At 36.4% G+C, this 18768-nt stretch overlaps 1 protein-coding gene across 4 annotated transcripts in view; it reads left to right on the top strand.

The window, feature by feature from the left end:
• Positions 1-9386, top strand: part of plce1 (phospholipase C, epsilon 1) — a 130242-nt gene extending 120856 nt beyond the window's left edge. For all 4 annotated transcript variants that reach the window (XM_033611224.2, XM_078163121.1, XM_078163120.1 and 1 more), the window contains 8 exons: positions 1063-1324; positions 3234-3352; positions 3478-3606; positions 4023-4220; positions 4563-4775; positions 5552-5764; positions 6331-6539; positions 9249-9386. In XM_033611224.2, the coding sequence (XP_033467115.2) occupies positions 1063-1324; positions 3234-3352; positions 3478-3606; positions 4023-4220; positions 4563-4775; positions 5552-5764; positions 6331-6495 (1299 nt within the window). In that variant the 3' untranslated portion in view covers positions 6496-6539; positions 9249-9386. The remainder of the gene's footprint in view (positions 1-1062; positions 1325-3233; positions 3353-3477; positions 3607-4022; positions 4221-4562; positions 4776-5551; positions 5765-6330; positions 6540-9248) is intronic.
• The last annotated feature ends 9382 nt before the right edge of the window (positions 9387-18768 follow it).

The raw sequence follows: 18768 nt of genomic DNA, 5'->3' as shown, positions 1-18768 counted from the left end.
TACATTCATTTATATGTAACAGTCCCCCTTTTAAAAAAAAGGCTCACATCTCATTTTTGATAAAAACTAAATGCACATTTTTTTAAAATAGTGTCCTGAATATTTGAGATTAATTTGTACCCTGATTTGCATGGTGCAGCTTCTGTTTTCTGTCTGTCACTGGTGAACCTGCAGCAACTGCACAGACATTATAACTGGACACTCAAACACACACTCCTAAATACTTATATTAAGTCCATTAAAGTGTGTTTGGACAGTTTTATTTTGAAATGCTCTGTATGTGCTTTTACTATTTGACAGTCATGGAGGCCACCCAGTTATTTCCCTATAACAGTGAATGAGAACAGAACCTCATAAAAGCTCTGCATTGTAGCATGTCCACACTTTGTCTGAAATAAAGTGTGGACTATTGTTCTGCATGTGCATTTCATCATGTGTGTCACTCATTACTTATTGTTAGTGGAAATGAACAATAAAAGCGTGAGCTGAGACGTTTAAATGCCTCAGAAGTCATGTCATCACACAGTTATTGGTAGCATAAATAGCAGCATTATAAGCAGCAGTGAACACTCTGTTGATATAAGGTGGTTATTTGTGCCTTTAGGTGTGTAACAGCGAGAGTTAATGTGTGGAGGGACACACACACAACGCACACCTGTTCATAATGTTGAAATGCTGATGATGTTGCTGCCTTTAATTAAACGGTTTATGCTCTGACAGTCATGATCGTCTCTGAGGTTCAGATTATCCGCTGTGATGCTCTCTGAGGCATCATGAACACTGCTCTGGTAAAAAGCAGCAGTATAAACAACAGGGATGATCTCACACTCATAAAACCTGTGTGTGTGTGTCTTTAGATGAAATAGAGTCTGTTGGCAGGTCAGAGTGACTTCAGGCTGTTTGTGTTCTCTGTCCTGCTTGGCTTTGCATCAAGTGAATTGAAAACAAGTCTGATTTAGTATCAGGGGAAAGTATTAAAAAAGAAATGTTGTTCAAACATGGTGTTAATACCATCACTCAGTAATTATTGCACCTCTTATGTCTTCTTCTTCTTCCTCTCAGATCGTCTCCGGGCAGAACGTTTGTCCCGGTAACAGCGCTGGCAGCCCCTGCATTGAGGTGGATGTTCTTGGCATGCCCATTGACAGCTGCCACTTCCGCACCAAACCCATCCACCGCAACACCCTCAACCCCATGTGGAGCGAGCACTTCCAGTTCACCGTGCACTTTGAAGAGATGTGTTTCTTACGCTTTGCTGTGGTGGAGAACAACAGCTCCCAGACTACTGCTCAGAGGACTCTGCCTCTGAAGGCCCTCAAGCCAGGTAAGAGTCTGAGACACAGCATGTATGCTGGAAAGGAACAACACAAGAAAAAAACAACAGTGCACAAAATCTGTAAAAGCTTAGCTCTGGTACATATAAACGCCTGCCTAAACAGGTCTGTCTTTAACTGGCTTTTGTGACTGAAGTTATAAAAAGCAACGAGTGACAAATTTAGTGTCTTATTAAGACCATCAAGATAAAAGTTATTTATTCCCATGCATGTTGCTCAGAGTTATTGCAGTGACTGGTTGTTGGCAGCGCCGGATCTCTCCCTGTCTCCTTTGCCGTGCACATGGTGTGAGGCAGACTGCTACTTGCTGGAGCAGTGGGAGTTAATACACTCTGTACTCTAAACCTCTTGTAAATAGATACTGATTCAAAAATTGTTTTTTTAGATAGATAGATGATAAGGAGTTGACTGTCTATAAGAGGCCTAAATTCACAGTGCAGAATAATATTTCTCTGATTCTTGTCTGATATGTAAATCGTCTGTTGCAGCTGTTTTCTTTTTTAAAAGGAAAACATGTCCAATAGAGTGGGCTGCACTGCAATTTATTTTCTGTTGGATTTCATTTGTACATATCTGTTCACTAACCTGGGGCACTTTCTTATCTTGAGGTTTGTTTGTGTGAGAGAAGGCCCTGTAACCTGCTGCAGATATATAGAAAATGTAAAAGATATTTAATGGTCAATGTTTTATGAATTTTCATTGAAGAAAAGTTACAAAAAATGTTTGTGTGTGCTGTTGATTATAACTCTTACTAAAAAAGGAAATTGGAATCTGCAGCTCAGACTCAGAAGCAGCCAAGATGATCTGTAGATCAAAGCACCTGTAAATATTAATGCCTATATAAATCATTTACGTCTGCAGTGAAAATAGGATTCAAAAACTTCAAAAGAAAAAAAAATATTGCAAAAAAAAAAAAAAAGTAAAGCTCTCAAACTCATAACAAAAAATTGGCTTCAGAAACTCAGTCCCAGTGTAGAGAAATGGAGGGAACTAATGGAAGAAGTAAAAGAAATGGAGCAGTTGAAATATAAAATTAGAGGAAATCCAGGAATGGGACGTATACTGTGGACTAAATGGGAGAGCTACACAAAAAGTAGGGGGGAAATGACATAACATTAAGATCTTGCACCTCAGCTTAATATTAAAAAACAACAACAATTTAACCAGACATCCAGACCGCCAATAGATTGTTATAGTTACAGATTGTTAAAGTCAACAACCAAACATGGGGGGCACTTTATCTATTCCTTTCTTAATTATTATTTTAAATACCAGTATTTAGGTATTGTTTTGTTAATGATATGTTTACCCCCTTCCAGCTATACGATATTCGGCAAAGTTAATTCAACATTTATCGTGTATTACTGTATGTGTCTTCAGAAATGAGTTGGATTATATGAACTTCAATGTAAAAGTGGATGATTGTCGTAATGATTTGGGGTTGAGTGAGAAGAGCAGGGGATGGAGGGCACATAAATTTTATGTATTTAGTATTCTTATCCTTTATTATTTTTGATAGTCTTAAGGGTAGATTCTTTGTTTGATTGTTTATTTTGTTTTTGTTTTTTTTGTGTGTGTATTGATTGAAGCTGCTGTTTTATTTTTCTTTTCTGTTCTTGTCTTGTTTTTCTTCCTCTGTTGTGAGGATATGATCATATGTCACAATGGTGTTTCACATTTTGAAAACAACATCTTAATCAACAACATTCTGTAGTACATGTGTAAACCTGTGCGCTTAGTTTCATTTAATTCAGAAAGACAGCAGAAAATGTTCACAAGGCTTTGATAGATAATACAAAACGAACATATCTGAGGCCAGCATCTGTCCGTTTCTTTTTTTAATCAGATCATTCGGTGTTATCGTGTAGTCAAAACATATTTTCTTGTTGTGTGTTTCAGGTTACAGACATGTCCAGTTAAGGACACAACATAATGAACCTCTGGAGGTATCAAGTCTGTTCATCTTCACCCGCAGAACAGAGGAATGTCCCACAGGGGGCGCTATTCCCTCATCACTGGTAAGACCTGAAATCTCCTTTGAATCTGAGATCACAGGGGTTACATTTATTACTGTACCGCCACTGTGCCTTAAAGACTGTCCATAATAACCTGCTGCCCTGCACCTCTCCTGCTCTCCACACAGCTGTTCAGTTCAGAGGAGAAACGTGCGTCACTGCAGAACAAGGTGACGGTGTACGGAGCCCCTGGTCCTGAGCTCTTCACCGTGTTCGGTGTTACAGAACAGACAACCGCCAAGCAGCTGCTGGACACGGTTGGTACTTCAGAAATAAAGATTCATGATGCTTGGATAATGTGACTGTAGCCTGAGCAGAAGGCGCACACACACACACACACACACACACACACACACACACACACACACAGTTTTTGTCTCTCAAGTTCAAGTTCTTTATTTAACATATGCACAACATTTACAAAGAAGCAGTGGTTTGCAGTGAAAATTTAAAGTCTCAGGCTCCCTCTCACAATGCTCATTACATATGCAAATTAAAAACAAAATGAGATAAAATATAAAATAATGTAATGAGACATTAATTACATAAATGCATAATAAGAAGTATGAATCTACTAAGAGGTGTAAGCAGTTGTAAAACACAAAGGAAAAATATAGAAAAAAGTGAAGAGACATTATTAATTTGTCATGTTGTGTCACACATACCTACACAGGTTGTAGCATCCACAGGAAACCCGTCAGAGTACTTCCTGTGCGAGGAGAAGGTCCCTCTGCTGAAGGAGCGCAGCGAGATGAAGCGCTGTGCTCAGCACCGTCCTCTAGCGCCCGAGGAGGAGGTGGTCAGACTGGTGTCCAGCTGGAACTCTGAGGAGGGATACGTGGGGAGGATCTGCCTCAAGACGAGAGAGGAGGTAACATATAGAGATTAAGTTGGTAGAAACACCTAAAGTGATCCCAGAGTGGATGTTATCAGCAAAATAATGGGATTATTTGGGTTTATTGGTTTTAACTGAGTTGAATTTTTCCAATTTATCTGTTGAATGATTTAAAACACATTCATATCAGTATCAAACTTATATAAAAAGCAATGAACACTTTTTGTTTGACCCATCATGTTGACTATGGCTCCCCCTTGTGGTTGTCTTATAAACCACAGCAGCAGGGACAGCAGCTTCTTATAAAGTAGCTACATTTATTTTAAACACTCTCTTGCATGGGATTTTGGCTATGACTGTGTGTTTTTATTGTTCTAGAACTTAAATGAGAGGAACTCGGTGCCAGAGGGAGAGGAGGAGGTGACTGTAGGAGGCAGAGAAGGAGCAGGAGCAGGAGGTGGAGGAGGGGGAGGAGGAGGAGCAGCAGAGGACGACATGTTCTTTGTCCAGGTCCATGAAGTTTCACCAGAACAGCCTCACACTGTGATCAAGGCCCCGCGCTACAGCACTGCTCAGGACATCATACAGCAGGTGAGAAGAGTCGAGAAAGCACTCATTGAAGTTATGAGGAGAGGTTGGATCTTTTGAAGTGGGGTTCTGTTAGGTATTAATCCATAGTCAGTGTATCACCCATGGGTTGTCTAATGCAAAGGTAAAGCAGTGAAAATATTCTCAATATGACGCACACTTGAGCTTAGATTGAATTGTGTAGGTCGGACCTTTTTTAAGTGGCTTAGATACGCTTTGTCGCTTCCCTTTTCCACAGCAGTACATTGCTTAGCATCGGTGTTGGTAGTCCTGCTGCTTCTCCAAACTGGGGGCGTGCTGACAGTAGGGCTGCCACTAACGATTATTTTCATTGTCGACTAATCTGCTGATTATTTCTTCGATTAATCGACTAATCATTTTATCGAAAAATGTGTTAAAATGTTGAAAAATGTCAGTCTGTCTCTCCCAAACCCCAAAATTATGTCATCTAATGTCTTGTTTCGTACTCACGCCGAAGGGTTTTAGTTCATCGTCATGGGAGAGTGTGTAAAGCTACCAATATTTGAACGTAAGAAGCTGCACTTTTCTATGAAAAATGACTCAAACCGATTAGTCGACTACTAAAATAGTCACCGATTATTTTAATAGTCGATTAGTCATCGATTAGTCGACTAATCGTGGCAGCCCTAGCTGACAGACATTTACTGGATGTAATAAACTGACTACTACTTACACAACCCCAATTTAAAAATCCAAAACTTTGCGTCTACCAACCTTAAAGGAGCCTAACTTGTTTCTCCTACACTCTGTCCATCCAGACTTTGTCAAAGGCCAAGTATTCCTGCAGCATCCTATCTAATCCCAACCCATGTGACTACGTCCTGATGGAGGAAGTGACCAAGGACTCCGGATCTAAGAAGACCTCCACCGCCAAGCCCCTGCAGCGGGTGCTGCTGGATCACGAGTGTGTCTTCCAAGCTCAGAGCCGCTGGCGAGGAGCGGGAAAGTTCATTCTCAAACTCAAAGAGCAGGTAGCTCTAAACGTAGTGATCGACTTCCAATGCTAGAGACTCTTTAGATTTTATCTTCCATGTTTTTGTTTTATATTTATGTGCGTTGCATCACTGCTTTGAGCTGCTTCAACTCTGTATGTGAACTGTGACTGTTTCACTAACATCTGTATTAATCCATGTTGTGTTGTGCTCACTGTTGTATGATGCTGCATGATGATGTGCTTTTTAACCTGTCACTGCTTCCCTGGTTTGTAACTTTGCTTTGTGTGCTCTGTTGCTCTGCTTGTTTTCGTGACTCTGTTTATATTGTTCTAATGTTTTTACATGTTGTATGTCTGTCAGTATTTATTTAAGTTATTATTCATCCTTTTACACGTGAGGCCTGTGTGTGCTGAGATGTCTGTATGTAAGAATGCTGAATAAAGGTTGAATAATCTTATAAAATTTAGTGTCTCTTTTTTGAAATAGTCAAGACAGAATGAGTGGCAAAATAGGAAGTATATGTTTGGAAGAAGAAAAACCAACTGCACATTTCCATGTGTTCTGTCTGTATTTCACTGACACGAATCTGTCTCTGCTTCCAGGTGGTGCGGGAAGACAAAAAGAAAGTAATTTCCTTCGCCAGCGAGCTCAAGAAGCTGACCAGTCGCAGCCGCAGCATGACGACTGGCGGTGGAGTAGACGGTCCCGCGCAGAGTAAGGATGATAGAGCTGCATGCTGTGTGGCTCTGACAGAGCTCCAGGAGTGAGGCTCACACTCTGCCTGCTGTCTGTGCATGGAAAGGCAACAGAGGTACCGTATGTTGTCTCTAACACTTAACATCACAGAGGGACGAGAACAGTTTGAGATGCCACTCTGTTCAGCTTTAAAGTTTTAGTTAGCTTTGTAGGATTTTTACGTGTTTGAGATGTGAGTGCACAAACTAGATCAGTTGAATTTGAGGTTTTTATTGAAGTTCTGATGATGTATGAAACTCACTTCTCTTTTTACAAGTAGAAAAAAATGATAGTCAAAGTCATTTTTTTCTGTTTTGGGGACCACTAGGTCTTTTTCTTAACCTTATTAGTTTTCAACCTGGATTCTATTTTCTCATTTTATTGTGTTTGAGTGACTTATCCCTACGGTCAATTGTATTCATTTATATCCACCAAAAGTGCTTGTTTTTGCCACTGACAGGCTCAGATTGTTATTTTAAGTGTTTGACAACATCACTGAAAGGACCCTACAGAGAAACTTTGTCCTTACCTTTCACTAGTCTGTTTGTTATTGTGACCAAGTCTTGCTCAAGGAAAGTTCTGACATCTTGCCATAGCCGACTTGTTGGAGGAAAAACAACAGTGGAAGTATTAGTGAGAGTTGGAGAGAGGAGTGCCAGGAATCCAGAAGGCTGTGCTGAGTGTTAACTGAAAGATTTTCAGTGTCATGGCTGAATATTTAGCTGGGTTAGACAATGTGAGAAAAGTTGGCAAGGTTTCATAACAAGACTTTTCCTTGAGTGAGACTTGGTTACACACACTGGTGACAACAAACAGACCGGATCAGTGAAAGGTCAGTAAAAAGCTTTTGTATCTCTGTACGATCTTTTTGGTAATGTTGTCAAACTCTTTGAGCAAAAAGACACTTTTCATGGGCTTAAAATGACAAGATTGCCCATATAGATTACATTGCAACCTGTTTCACTGCTGCAGCCCCTTCAATACTGGACCTAATTTTAAAAATGGTTGTGTCTTTTAGTCACTTAGACACAAAAACGTGAAAATAGAATCCAGGTTGAAAAATACTTTAGTTTCCCTTTAAGTCAGAGTCATTATTTAAGCCTGATTTTTGAACTATCACAACTTTTTCTTCAAAATATTTCATTATACTCAAAATTCCAGATTATATTCTTGTCTAGCAGTGACCCTAAAATTCTGTTGGATGCAAGAGCATCTGGGAAAAAGTGAAGATGAATCTGGTACTAAATTTATTCATGTTTATAACAAATGCTAAAGATAAAGAAGCAGATAATATGAACACAGTGTGTGTAGAGAGCTAACAAATGCTCCTGTGTTTGTACCATGCACCCCAGAGTCTGTGATCCACATTTACAATATGCCTGACCCACATAATCTAATACTTCATTTCCAGCAACATTTCATTCGTTGTGTTTAACAGACACGTCATTGCAGTGTGGCAACAATTCTTTATCGTTGTGATGTTACTGTAGGGTTGTACCGAAGAGTTGGAAGCATCAAAGCTTCATTTGAAGCTAAATATGGCTATACACCTCGATAAAGTCGTACTCCGCTCTTTAAAACAGTGGCCTCCACAGCAAATTGCGCAGCGCAGCACGGCGAAGAAGAAATTCATTTCAGTAAATAGTTAACGTGAGCCATTAGCAAATTTTCGGGCCTTCATTCGTTGTATGTATTTGTTCATGTCTTACAAAGGGTTTAACCTGAGCCAATGCTGTACAGCAATGATTGTGATCATTCCACATCCATTCAGGGCCAGTAATGTACAGTTTATATTATCATTTTTTATTAGCATTTTTATGCAGTGGTATCAGATCAGTTCTCGGTATCGGCTGATATGCAAGTTCAGGTGTTGGAATTGGTACTGGAAGAAAAAATGGTATCGGAAGTTCTCTAATATTCTAGTTTTATATTACGGTATTTGCAGATTTAGATTCCAATGGTGTCTGTGCAGAGTTGTTTTCAACTCATGTTATCCAAACATTTCCAATAACTCCAGAGCATTGTTAAGTCCAAAAGTCAAAATTTATTAAAAAAAAAAAGAGAGGTGTAATAATTTCCATATTTAAAACATTTTTATCTAGCGTAAAAAGATATTTTCCTTCAGTCCAAATACTCAAAACAACATTCATTTGACCACAGTAACAAAAATCTAATTTGGCTCTAACGCTGTTAGAGTAAGTTACCGAAGTCGTCACAAAATTATAAAAAGGTCAGATCAAATTGAGGATTTTGTTCAAGGATTTTACATTTTTTTAGGATGACATTCAAAGCTTCTTCAAAAACCTTGAAAGAATAGAAGCATTGAGTGTACAGCGGCTAAGCCTAAACTTAAAGCCACTGAGAATCTGCATGGACAGGCTGCTTAATAACTGATGCGCTCGCCTGACCAAACCGACCGCTGCTCATCAGGTGAAACAAAGAGTTCAATTCTTCTTCTTCTTTGATGCATAATTGATCACCACTGTAGTCTTCAACGCAATACTTGCAAATATCAATGAATCTGTGTCCATAAACCATTCAGAGGTACAAATTGTCAGCATACACCTGATTTGGCCCGTCCAGCAACACCTGTCCCTCAATGAATGTTTCCTGTCTATACTGACAGTGACCCCTGCAGGACAAACTAGCATCCCACATATACATTATATACTGGGGATGGCTCCTGTAGAGTGTAAGGACAGATTTTCGGTACAGCCCTGTGTTACTGAGTGTGTATTTTATACTCCAGTTTGTCTTTAAAGCCATGATCTGTGATCCTCCGCAGGGTATCTGTCTGCAGCTGCAGGGCTGAAGGCGTGGGTAGCAGAGGGCAGGGTGGGTGCAGGAAGGTTCCTACAGGCCTCCTCTTCCTCATCTTCATCCTTTGGAGGGCAACTCCAACCTGTTCAACTACCCACCTCCTTTCTGACCCCCCAAGCCTGGAAGCTTCACCTCCTCAGGAACTGGAAGATTCACAAATGAAGTCCGGAGAGAGAGACACTTGGGTTGACCACTTCTAAACTTGGAGGATTCTCCTTTCCTAAAGAAAGGCGAGATGTCCCGACATATTGTGGAAATCTGCGAGATGATATCCCGCCTTGTGTTAGTTGAGCAAGCGGGGGACATGATTGAACGGGTTAGGTGACAGATGCTCAGCCCCTTTGCTTTGTCGAATGCATCACTTTAGAGCAGTGATGTTCATGTGGGGGCAGGCAGCACTGGCTCCTCATGGTTTATTGGTTGTAGTGTGGCTCTGCAGAGAGTCCAGAGTACCAGGGGCAGCTGCTGTTACTGAGGTCATTGAGTATGTGATCAGGAAAAGCTGACAAGTGTTCCTTTTCTTACCAATATAAAGGAAGACTTCCCTGAGTCACATTCAAAGGATGAGAGGTATGAATGCCAGTTTTTTTATCTCCCAAATATTACACCATGAGACAAAAAGGAGAGCTGCAAAATGGCCTCTGGATTGAATGAGTTTAAGGAACCACAGTTCTTTTAAGAGTTAATCAAGTGTCCTACCACAAGCTACAGTATCATGTATTTGGTTTATAAACTATCCCCCCTTTCTGGTATCGCACAATGAAAGCACACAGCAAACGGAGGGAGATCTGCCTGTAAAAACTGAAGGAGAGATGTAGGAGAGTACGAGGGGCCTGACGAGGTGAAACAGTATTCTTCTCTTTCTCAGGTATGGGCTCTTTATTTGTCTGAGGGCATTGTGAAGGAGGCTGACAAGCTGGCTTGTTAGGTTCTTTTCTTACTGTTCCACGTTCACAGTACTGTAAGGGCACATTTGGGGCATCGCTCACAGAAAGACACGACAACGTGCTGACACGAAATATTCACGTGTTCTGTAAAGGGAGCAGCAATGCTTCTGGCAGTTTCTTGGACACTACTGTCGCTGCCCTAAAGGTGATGATACATGGACAGCATTTTGAGGCGGTGAAGCTGTGCAATAGAGGCAAATGTGGAGCAGCTTTTGATGACTGTGTTGATAAAGTTGCCCTTACATGTTGCCTGAAAGGTGCAGTGTGTAGGATTTAGGGAGATCTATCGGCATAAATTAAATGTAATCATAACTATGTTCTCGATGTTCTCAATGAGGCCGTCATATATACACAGGCAATTGGTTCTCTTCAGTGGAGCCCGCCATGTTTCTACAGTAGCCCAGAACGGACAAACCAAACACTGGCTCTAGAGACGGCCTTTTGCATTTTCATGTTACCTGGAGGCCACCACATGGAAGGGTTGAGGGGTATTCAGTTGGTTGCAATCTGCAGTCTCACCACTAGATGGCATTAGATCCTACACACTGCACCTGTAAAATGTTGCGTTACTGCCCTCAACTTTTGGTCGTTTTGTGGCTCTGAGGACAATAAGTGGCTCGTTTCACAAAGTATTTTAATTCTGTCATCATTGTCCTAATTATGTCAACAGGCATCTTATCTGGCCAGATAAATATATATTGATATATTGTAACATTTATCGAGGAATGCTACTTATAACTGGGGCAGGGTTTGAAATATTACCAAAACCTTTTCAATGGCTTCTGTTGAAAAATTAAAAAAAAAAAAAATGTCTATAAAACCTTTTCGTTTGTTTAAAGGTGCTATATGTAACTCTGGAGAAAAATAAATGGTTATTGAGTCTCATTTGTAGGTAGTCACATACTGACATTTTGGAATAGTGGTTCGATCAAATTACCAACCCAAAGCAACAAAAATTTATGACCTACGAATGAGACCCAACATTTATCCTTCTCTAGAGTCACATACAGCACCAGAAGGAAAAGAAGTTTTCAAAGGTTAAATTATCTAAACAGAAGTGGCTGTAAAAAACCTTCACCAAAATAAAATACTGCCTAAAATTGGCAAAGTGATCATTTGAATTCAAAGTTATCTGATAGAAAATTAAAAATCTGACCAGACTTTTAATTCCAGGCTCCTAGTTCTAATGTTTGTAATGTTAGCAAGCAATTTTGGCTAAATTGAAAATTGTAAACCTGTTGACCTCAGTGCAAAAAGCACTTCATGGGCAACAAAAAAATACCTAAAACTCCTTTATTTAAATGGAACAATGATGATTTCAGCACTAAGATCCTTTGAAGAAACAGCCCCGTCTTCTTCAAACAGCATTTTGCACATTTTGTTTTTCCTTTTTCTGTCAGTATCTTCAGTGTTTATGTGTTAGATTGTTCTGAGATGGTCGATAGTGATTTTATTATGATCATCATATTTATTACTTTACATTTTGGCCCTGTTGCGTATTTAGTTCTGAGTAAAGCACAAGATAAATGTTTGGATTGTTTTGAAAACTCTTTGTCAAACTAATTTGGGTCTGTAGTCTGAGCCCAAACATGAAATTGCCCACAGGAAAATACTCTTAAAAATAGAATGGATTGCATTTCAATTTAGTTTATTGGCTTAAATTTACTGTCCTTGATATTGAATGTAGATGAGTAGTATTGATTGATTGTCAATAATGATTGTAGACTTTTCTTTATTTCCACTTAATACTCGTTTTATTCTTCTTTCAGAATTTACTAAAACTTGATTGATTTGGGGCCATTTTCCCCCCTTTTTCTGTTTTAATGTGTAATATTTCCATATTATTAAAATGTTGATTAGTTTTAGATTATTTTATTTGGCATTTCAATTATTAATACAAAGACCCTCCTTTAGTGTAGTCATGCTGATCCCTGAGGAGCTCACTAAGATTTTTAAATCTACACTTAAACATTTTATGTCGTTTGCTCATGAATGGTGACGTAACAACAAGAAAAGACCTAAAAGACCCTACCTTACAGTCCCTCACCGTCTGGTGGACTCCCATGGTACCTTATATCTAAAAAAATATGTACGGTACTTAATGGTAAGAGACAGATATCTGATCCTGTTTGAATTGTGCTGTGATTTTGTCTTTTTTTTTTTTTTACTTACAAATTATCTGACAGTGACAAATATGATATATGAAATTCATTACACAATTCAAACAGGTTCAAAACATGATTTCTCCCTCACCATTTACTCCCATATATACGTTTTCTGACATAAAGTCCCATGGTGGTCCACTGGGTGGGGAGGGACTTCACTTTATTGAGACAAAATGACAATTTTCTGAATAATTCTGAAAAATTACACCGGTATAAAAATTTAAATTTGCCCATTGTTAAAGGGAAACTTAGGTATTTTTTTCAACCTGGACCCAGTTTCCTTGTGTTTTTGTGTCTAGTGGAGACAACGGTTTTTGACATTGGTCTAGTATTGAGAGTGACCGCAGTGTAATCCCTACAGGTAATTGTATACCACCAATGTACATCCATTTTTAGTGCTTGTTTTTGCCATTGACGGGCTCAGATTGTTAATTGAAATCTGACAATATTATGGAAAAGAGAAATGGAACATTTTTCTTAACTTTCTCTCCATATTCTGTCTCAATATTGGACTAATTTCAAAAGTGGTCTCGATTAGTCACTTAGACATGGGAAAATAGAGTTTGGAATCCACAATACGATAATATCACAATGCTTAAGTCACGATTCAATATTATTGCGATAAAATATATTGCGATTTATTACCTTTTTACAACTGTAAATTGTGTCCCTAAAGGAACATCTGTCAACATCCGTTTTATCTAATGAGATAAAGTTTAAATGATAAAGTCTTTTTTTTTTGTATTTGTAAAAAAGTCAATATTTGGCACTGTGTGACGATACGATATTGCCACACAAAAATACTACGCTGTATCAATTGTTTCCCCACTCCTAGAAAATAGGATCAAGGTTCATTAGTATCAAAGTTTCCCTTTAACCCACATTCCAACATAAAACTTCAGATGTAAGAGGAGCTTTCCAAAACCTGCAAGCAGTGAAAATGCAAGTAAAGACACCAAGTATAATTTTATTTAAAAAGGTCAATGTGTGTCCTTTTACTTTGACTCTTTAAGTAAAACTTTGCTCAGTGCCAAGTAATGATGTTTGAATTTTAGTGCAATAGTGAAGTTCTGTCTTTGACCTTTTAGGTTTTTGTTCCACTTCTTGTTTTTAACTCTTATTTGTTATCTTCACACAAAAAGCTCTCGTCAGTGGTTAGAAGGACGATCTTTTAGGATAGTTACAATTAAGGTAGATTAGATTGTGATCCAAGAAACCACGACTCTAAACTGGTGGTAACTTCAAACTATCACGCTGGATATCAGCTGATGTAACTACGTGAAATCCACACCGACTTTAAGCAGAAAGGGACATTTTCTGTTAAGCTGTAAATCTATAATCAGTGATGCAGAGCTGCGTTCCTGGTTTTCCTTCTTTCTAACCTGTAGACCTCATTTCTGAATGTAACATTTCTTAACGTGTTGAACCTGAGACAAATGTGTGTTTGGATGTTATTTATTTCAATGTGAAGCCCTGGTTGGCAATTATCTGTTGTTGTTTATGTATAATTTCCTGTAAGTAGTGTTTTTTTTAATTTATTTCAATATGTGAGAGGATAAACTCTCCACTGCCCTGACTTTACTCAAACTAATTTAGAGACGTAAAGAAATATTTTACTTTATGTGTAAAATATTCAGTATAGTATTCATATTCCTGGCATGTTATTCTGCAGCACACAGCAGCATCTTTTAATGCCTTTTATTTTGTGAGTTTGTAGAAATCTGGACAAAAGCTGATAGTTTGAAACTTTGTTTTTGTTTTTTTTTTAAGATTTTGGTGTATTCACTATATCCGCTGAATATGACATGTGTTTGCTGACTGTGGGCTGTGTTTCATCTTTAGTGCTCTGTTGTTTCCATAAGATGTGCAGTATACCCATTAACATCCACTATGTGTTATGATGTGGCTGTCAAGTGAACATTTGTGTATTTACTTGAATTTTTAAATGGATGAGAATTGGTGGATTTGTCTTATACCACAATCACAATAAAAATAAGAAATACTTAACTTATTGTGTTCTAACTTGGCTTTATTCCGAGGTAAGATGAAGTCATTGTTTTGCAAGTAATATTGCTATACTATGACTTTTCTTTTTTACTTCATACTTACATGCATACTTTTTTTTCTACATACTATACTATAACTTTATATGACATTTAAATGACATACTATACTGTGAATTGTTTACCAGTTACCACTATGATATTTACTATTTTTTTTTTCATGGAAAAAGACAAAAAATCAACATACTATACTATGACATTTTTCATAGAAAAAAATTCACATACTATACTATGACTTTTAATCAAAAAAAAAATCGACATACTATACTATGACAATTTTGTGCAAAAAAATTGACATACTATACTATGACGTTTTTCATTGAAAAAAATTGACATACTATACTATGACGTTTTTCATGGAAAAAAAATCGACATACTCTGACTTTTTTCATAGAAAAAAATCGACATACTATACTATGACTTTTTTAAAGACAAAAAATCGACATACTATACTATGACTTTTTTAAAGACAAAAAATCGACATACTATACTATGACGTTTTTCATAGAAAGAAATTGACATACTATACTATGACTTTTTTCATAGAAAGAAATTGACATACTATACTATGACTTTTTTAAAAAACAAAAAATCGACATACTATACTATGACGTTTTTCATGGAAAAAAAATCGACATACTCTGACGTTTTTCATAGAAAGAAATTGACATACTATACTATGACTTTTTTCGTAGAAAGAAATTGACATACTATACTATGACTTTTTTAAAAACAAAAAATCGACATACTATACTATGACGTTTTTCATGGGGGAAAAAAATCGACATATACTATGACAATTTTGTGCAAAAAAATTGACATACTATACTATAACGTTTTTCATCGAAAAAATAGACATGCTATACTATGACATTTTTCATAGAAAGAAATCGACATACTACACTATGACGTTTTTCATGAGGGAAAAAAAAACGACATTATACTATGACAATTTTGTGCAAAAAAATTGACATACTATGACATTTTTGTGCAAAAAAATTGACATGCTATACTATGACTTTTTTCATGGAAAAAAAAACATACTATACTATGACATTTTTCATAGAAAAAAACTGACATACTATACTATGACTTTTTTCGTTTTTCATCGAAAGAAATTGACATAATATACCATGACTTTTGTCATGGGGGAAAAAAAAAAAAAAAAAAAAAAATCGACATTCTATACTATGACAATTTTGTGCAAAAAAATTGACATACTATACTATGACGTTTTTCATCAGAAAAAAAAAAAAAATCGACATTCTATACTATGACATTTTTGTGCAAAACAATTGACATACTATACTATAACGTTTTTCATTGGAAAAAAACAACATACTATACTATGACTTTTTTTATGGAAAAAAAGTCGACATACTATACTATGACATTTTTCTGCCAAAGAATTGACATACTATATTATGACGATTTTCATCGAAAAAAATTGACATACTATACTTCGACTTTTTTCATGGAAAACAAAAATTGACGTACTATGACATTTTTGTGCAAAAAAATTGACACACTATGCTATAACGTTTTTTATCGAAAAAAAATTGACATACTATATTATGATGGCGTTCATGGGAAAAAAAATCGGGGTTCCATACTATGATATTTTTGTGCAAAAACATTGACATACTATACTATCACTTTTTTCATGGAAAAAAATTTCACATACTATACTATGACTCTTTTCATGGGCCAATAATCGACATACTATACTATGACATTTTTCATTGAAAAAAATTGACAGTTTTGTGCAAAAAAAAATTGACATACCATACTATGACATTTTTCATCGAAAAAAATTGACATACTATACTATGACTTTCATGGGGAAAAAAAAAATCGACAAACTATAGTATGACATTTTTCTGCAACAAAATTGACATACTATACTATGACTGTTTTTGTGAAAAAAAAAAAAATCGATATACTATAGTATGACATTTTTTGTGCAAAAAAATTGACATACTATACTATGAAGTTTTTCATAGAAAAAAATCGACATACTATACTATGACTTTTTTCATGGGAAAAAAAAATCAACATACTATACTATGACATTTTTCATAGAAAGAAATTGACATACTAGACTATGACATTTTTCATAGAAAGAAATCGACATACTATACTATAACCTTTTTCATCGGAAAAAAATAGACATGCTATACTATGACTTTTTTTTATGGAAAAAAATCGACATGTTATACTATGACAATTTTGTGCAAAAAAACTGACATACTATGACGTTTTTAATGGAAAAAAATCGACATGCTATACTATGACTTTTTTCTTGGGGAAAAAAAAAAAATCGACATACTATACTATGACAATTTCATGCAAAAAAATTGACATACTATACTATGAAGTTTTTCATAGAAAAAAAATCGACATACTATACTATGACTTTTTTCATGGAAAAAAAAAATCGACATACTATACTATGACATTTTTGTGCAAAACAATTGACATACTATACTATAATGTTTTTCATCGGAAAAAAAATCAACATACTATACTATGACTTTTTCATGGAAAAAAACTGACATTCTATACTATGACTGTTTTTGTGGAAAAAAATTGACATACTATACTGACTTTTTCATGGAAAAAAAATTGACATTCTATACTATGACTGTTTTTGTGGAAAAAATAGACACTTTAATATGACTTTTTTGTTGAATAAAAAAAGCAACATACTATACGTTTTTGTGCAAAAAACATTGACATAGTATACCATGACTTTTTTCATGGAAATAATTGACATACTATACTAAGACTTTTTTTCAAGGATAAAATCAACATACTTTACTATCACATTTTTCATGAAAAAAAAAAAAAACTGACTTACTATACTATGACTGTTTTTGTGGGGAAAAAAAAAAAAAAAAAAAATCGACATACTATACTGCCCTACAAAGCCTAAGCGCAGTAACTACGCAAAGGGTAAAACTGAGAAAAATGGCTTTAAAGTTTGGTTTTGAGACAGATTTTGTAGTTACTGCAAATTTTATACTGTTTTTTTCTCTAAAACTAAGCAAAACTGAACTCTGAAACTTTGTCACAATATAAAACAGATATCAAGGAGTTCATTTTTACTCATAACTCAATTTTTACCAAAAATGTAGTTACTGCACTTAAGCTTTGTAGGGCAGTATACTATGACTGTTTTTGTGAAAACAAATTGACACACTATACTATGATTTTTTGTCGTGGAAAAAAAAATCAGCATACTATACTATGACATTTTTGTGCAAACAAATTGACATACCATACTATGACGTTTTTTGTTGAAAAAAAAAAAAAACACACTATACTATGATGTTTTTGTGCAACAAATTTGACATACTATACCAAAACTTTTTTCATGGAAATCACTGACATACCATACTATGACTTTTTTTGTGGACAAAAAAAAACAAAAAAAAAATGACATGCTATAGTATGACTTTTTTTAGAGGGGAAAAAAAAAAAAAAAAAAAAAAAAACATACTATACTATGACGTTTTTTGTTGAAAAACAACGACATACTATACCATGACTTTATTAATGTAAAAACAATGAAATACTATACTATGACTTTTTGTGGAAAAAAAAAAATCAACATACTATACTATGACTTTTTGGTGGGGGAAAAAAAAAAACCCAACATACTTAGTATGTATGACTGTTTTTGTGACAAAAAAAGTTTACATACTATACTATGACTTTTTGTCATGGGAAAAAAAAAAAAATCAACATACTATACTATGACTTTTTTTGTGGGAACACACACACAAAAAAAAAGACATGCTATACTTGAAACGAATGTGTTTACGACCCAATTGCAGCACAGCAGACACACAGGTACAGCTGGTAATGACTTCAATGTAGTTTGCAGCAGGCACAGAAAAATGCAGAGGAAATGTCCAGCAGTTGAAAATCCACACAGCATACACACTGAAACCAAAACAACAAGAGTCTCTGTTCAACAGGGAGTCACAGGTTGGATCAAAGAAACTCGCACTGTTGCAACAAGGCAGGAAATCTCCACACAGCCACGGGAACAGGCAGACTGAAACCAGAAGGGGAAAAGCAGAACTTGTGGTTGGGGACAAACAGCTGAGGAAATTACCGGGATTCAGGCAAGGTAAGCAACAGGAAATCAGTCCAGGAAGTAGTGCTGGAGAGTCTTGCATGCAAAATAGCGAAGAACAATCTGGCAGTGAGTGTGTGGAGAGCAGGAGTCTTTATACTGGGCCAGTCTGATTGAAAGCAGGTGAGTGGAGTTGCCTTGATGAGATGGGTGTGGCTGGCAGTCA

This window comes from Epinephelus lanceolatus, chromosome 21, assembly GCF_041903045.1.
Source record: "Epinephelus lanceolatus isolate andai-2023 chromosome 21, ASM4190304v1, whole genome shotgun sequence".
In the NCBI taxonomy this organism is placed as follows: domain Eukaryota; kingdom Metazoa; phylum Chordata; class Actinopteri; order Perciformes; family Serranidae; genus Epinephelus; species Epinephelus lanceolatus.
This window is presented reverse-complemented; position numbering and strand designations above follow the sequence as displayed.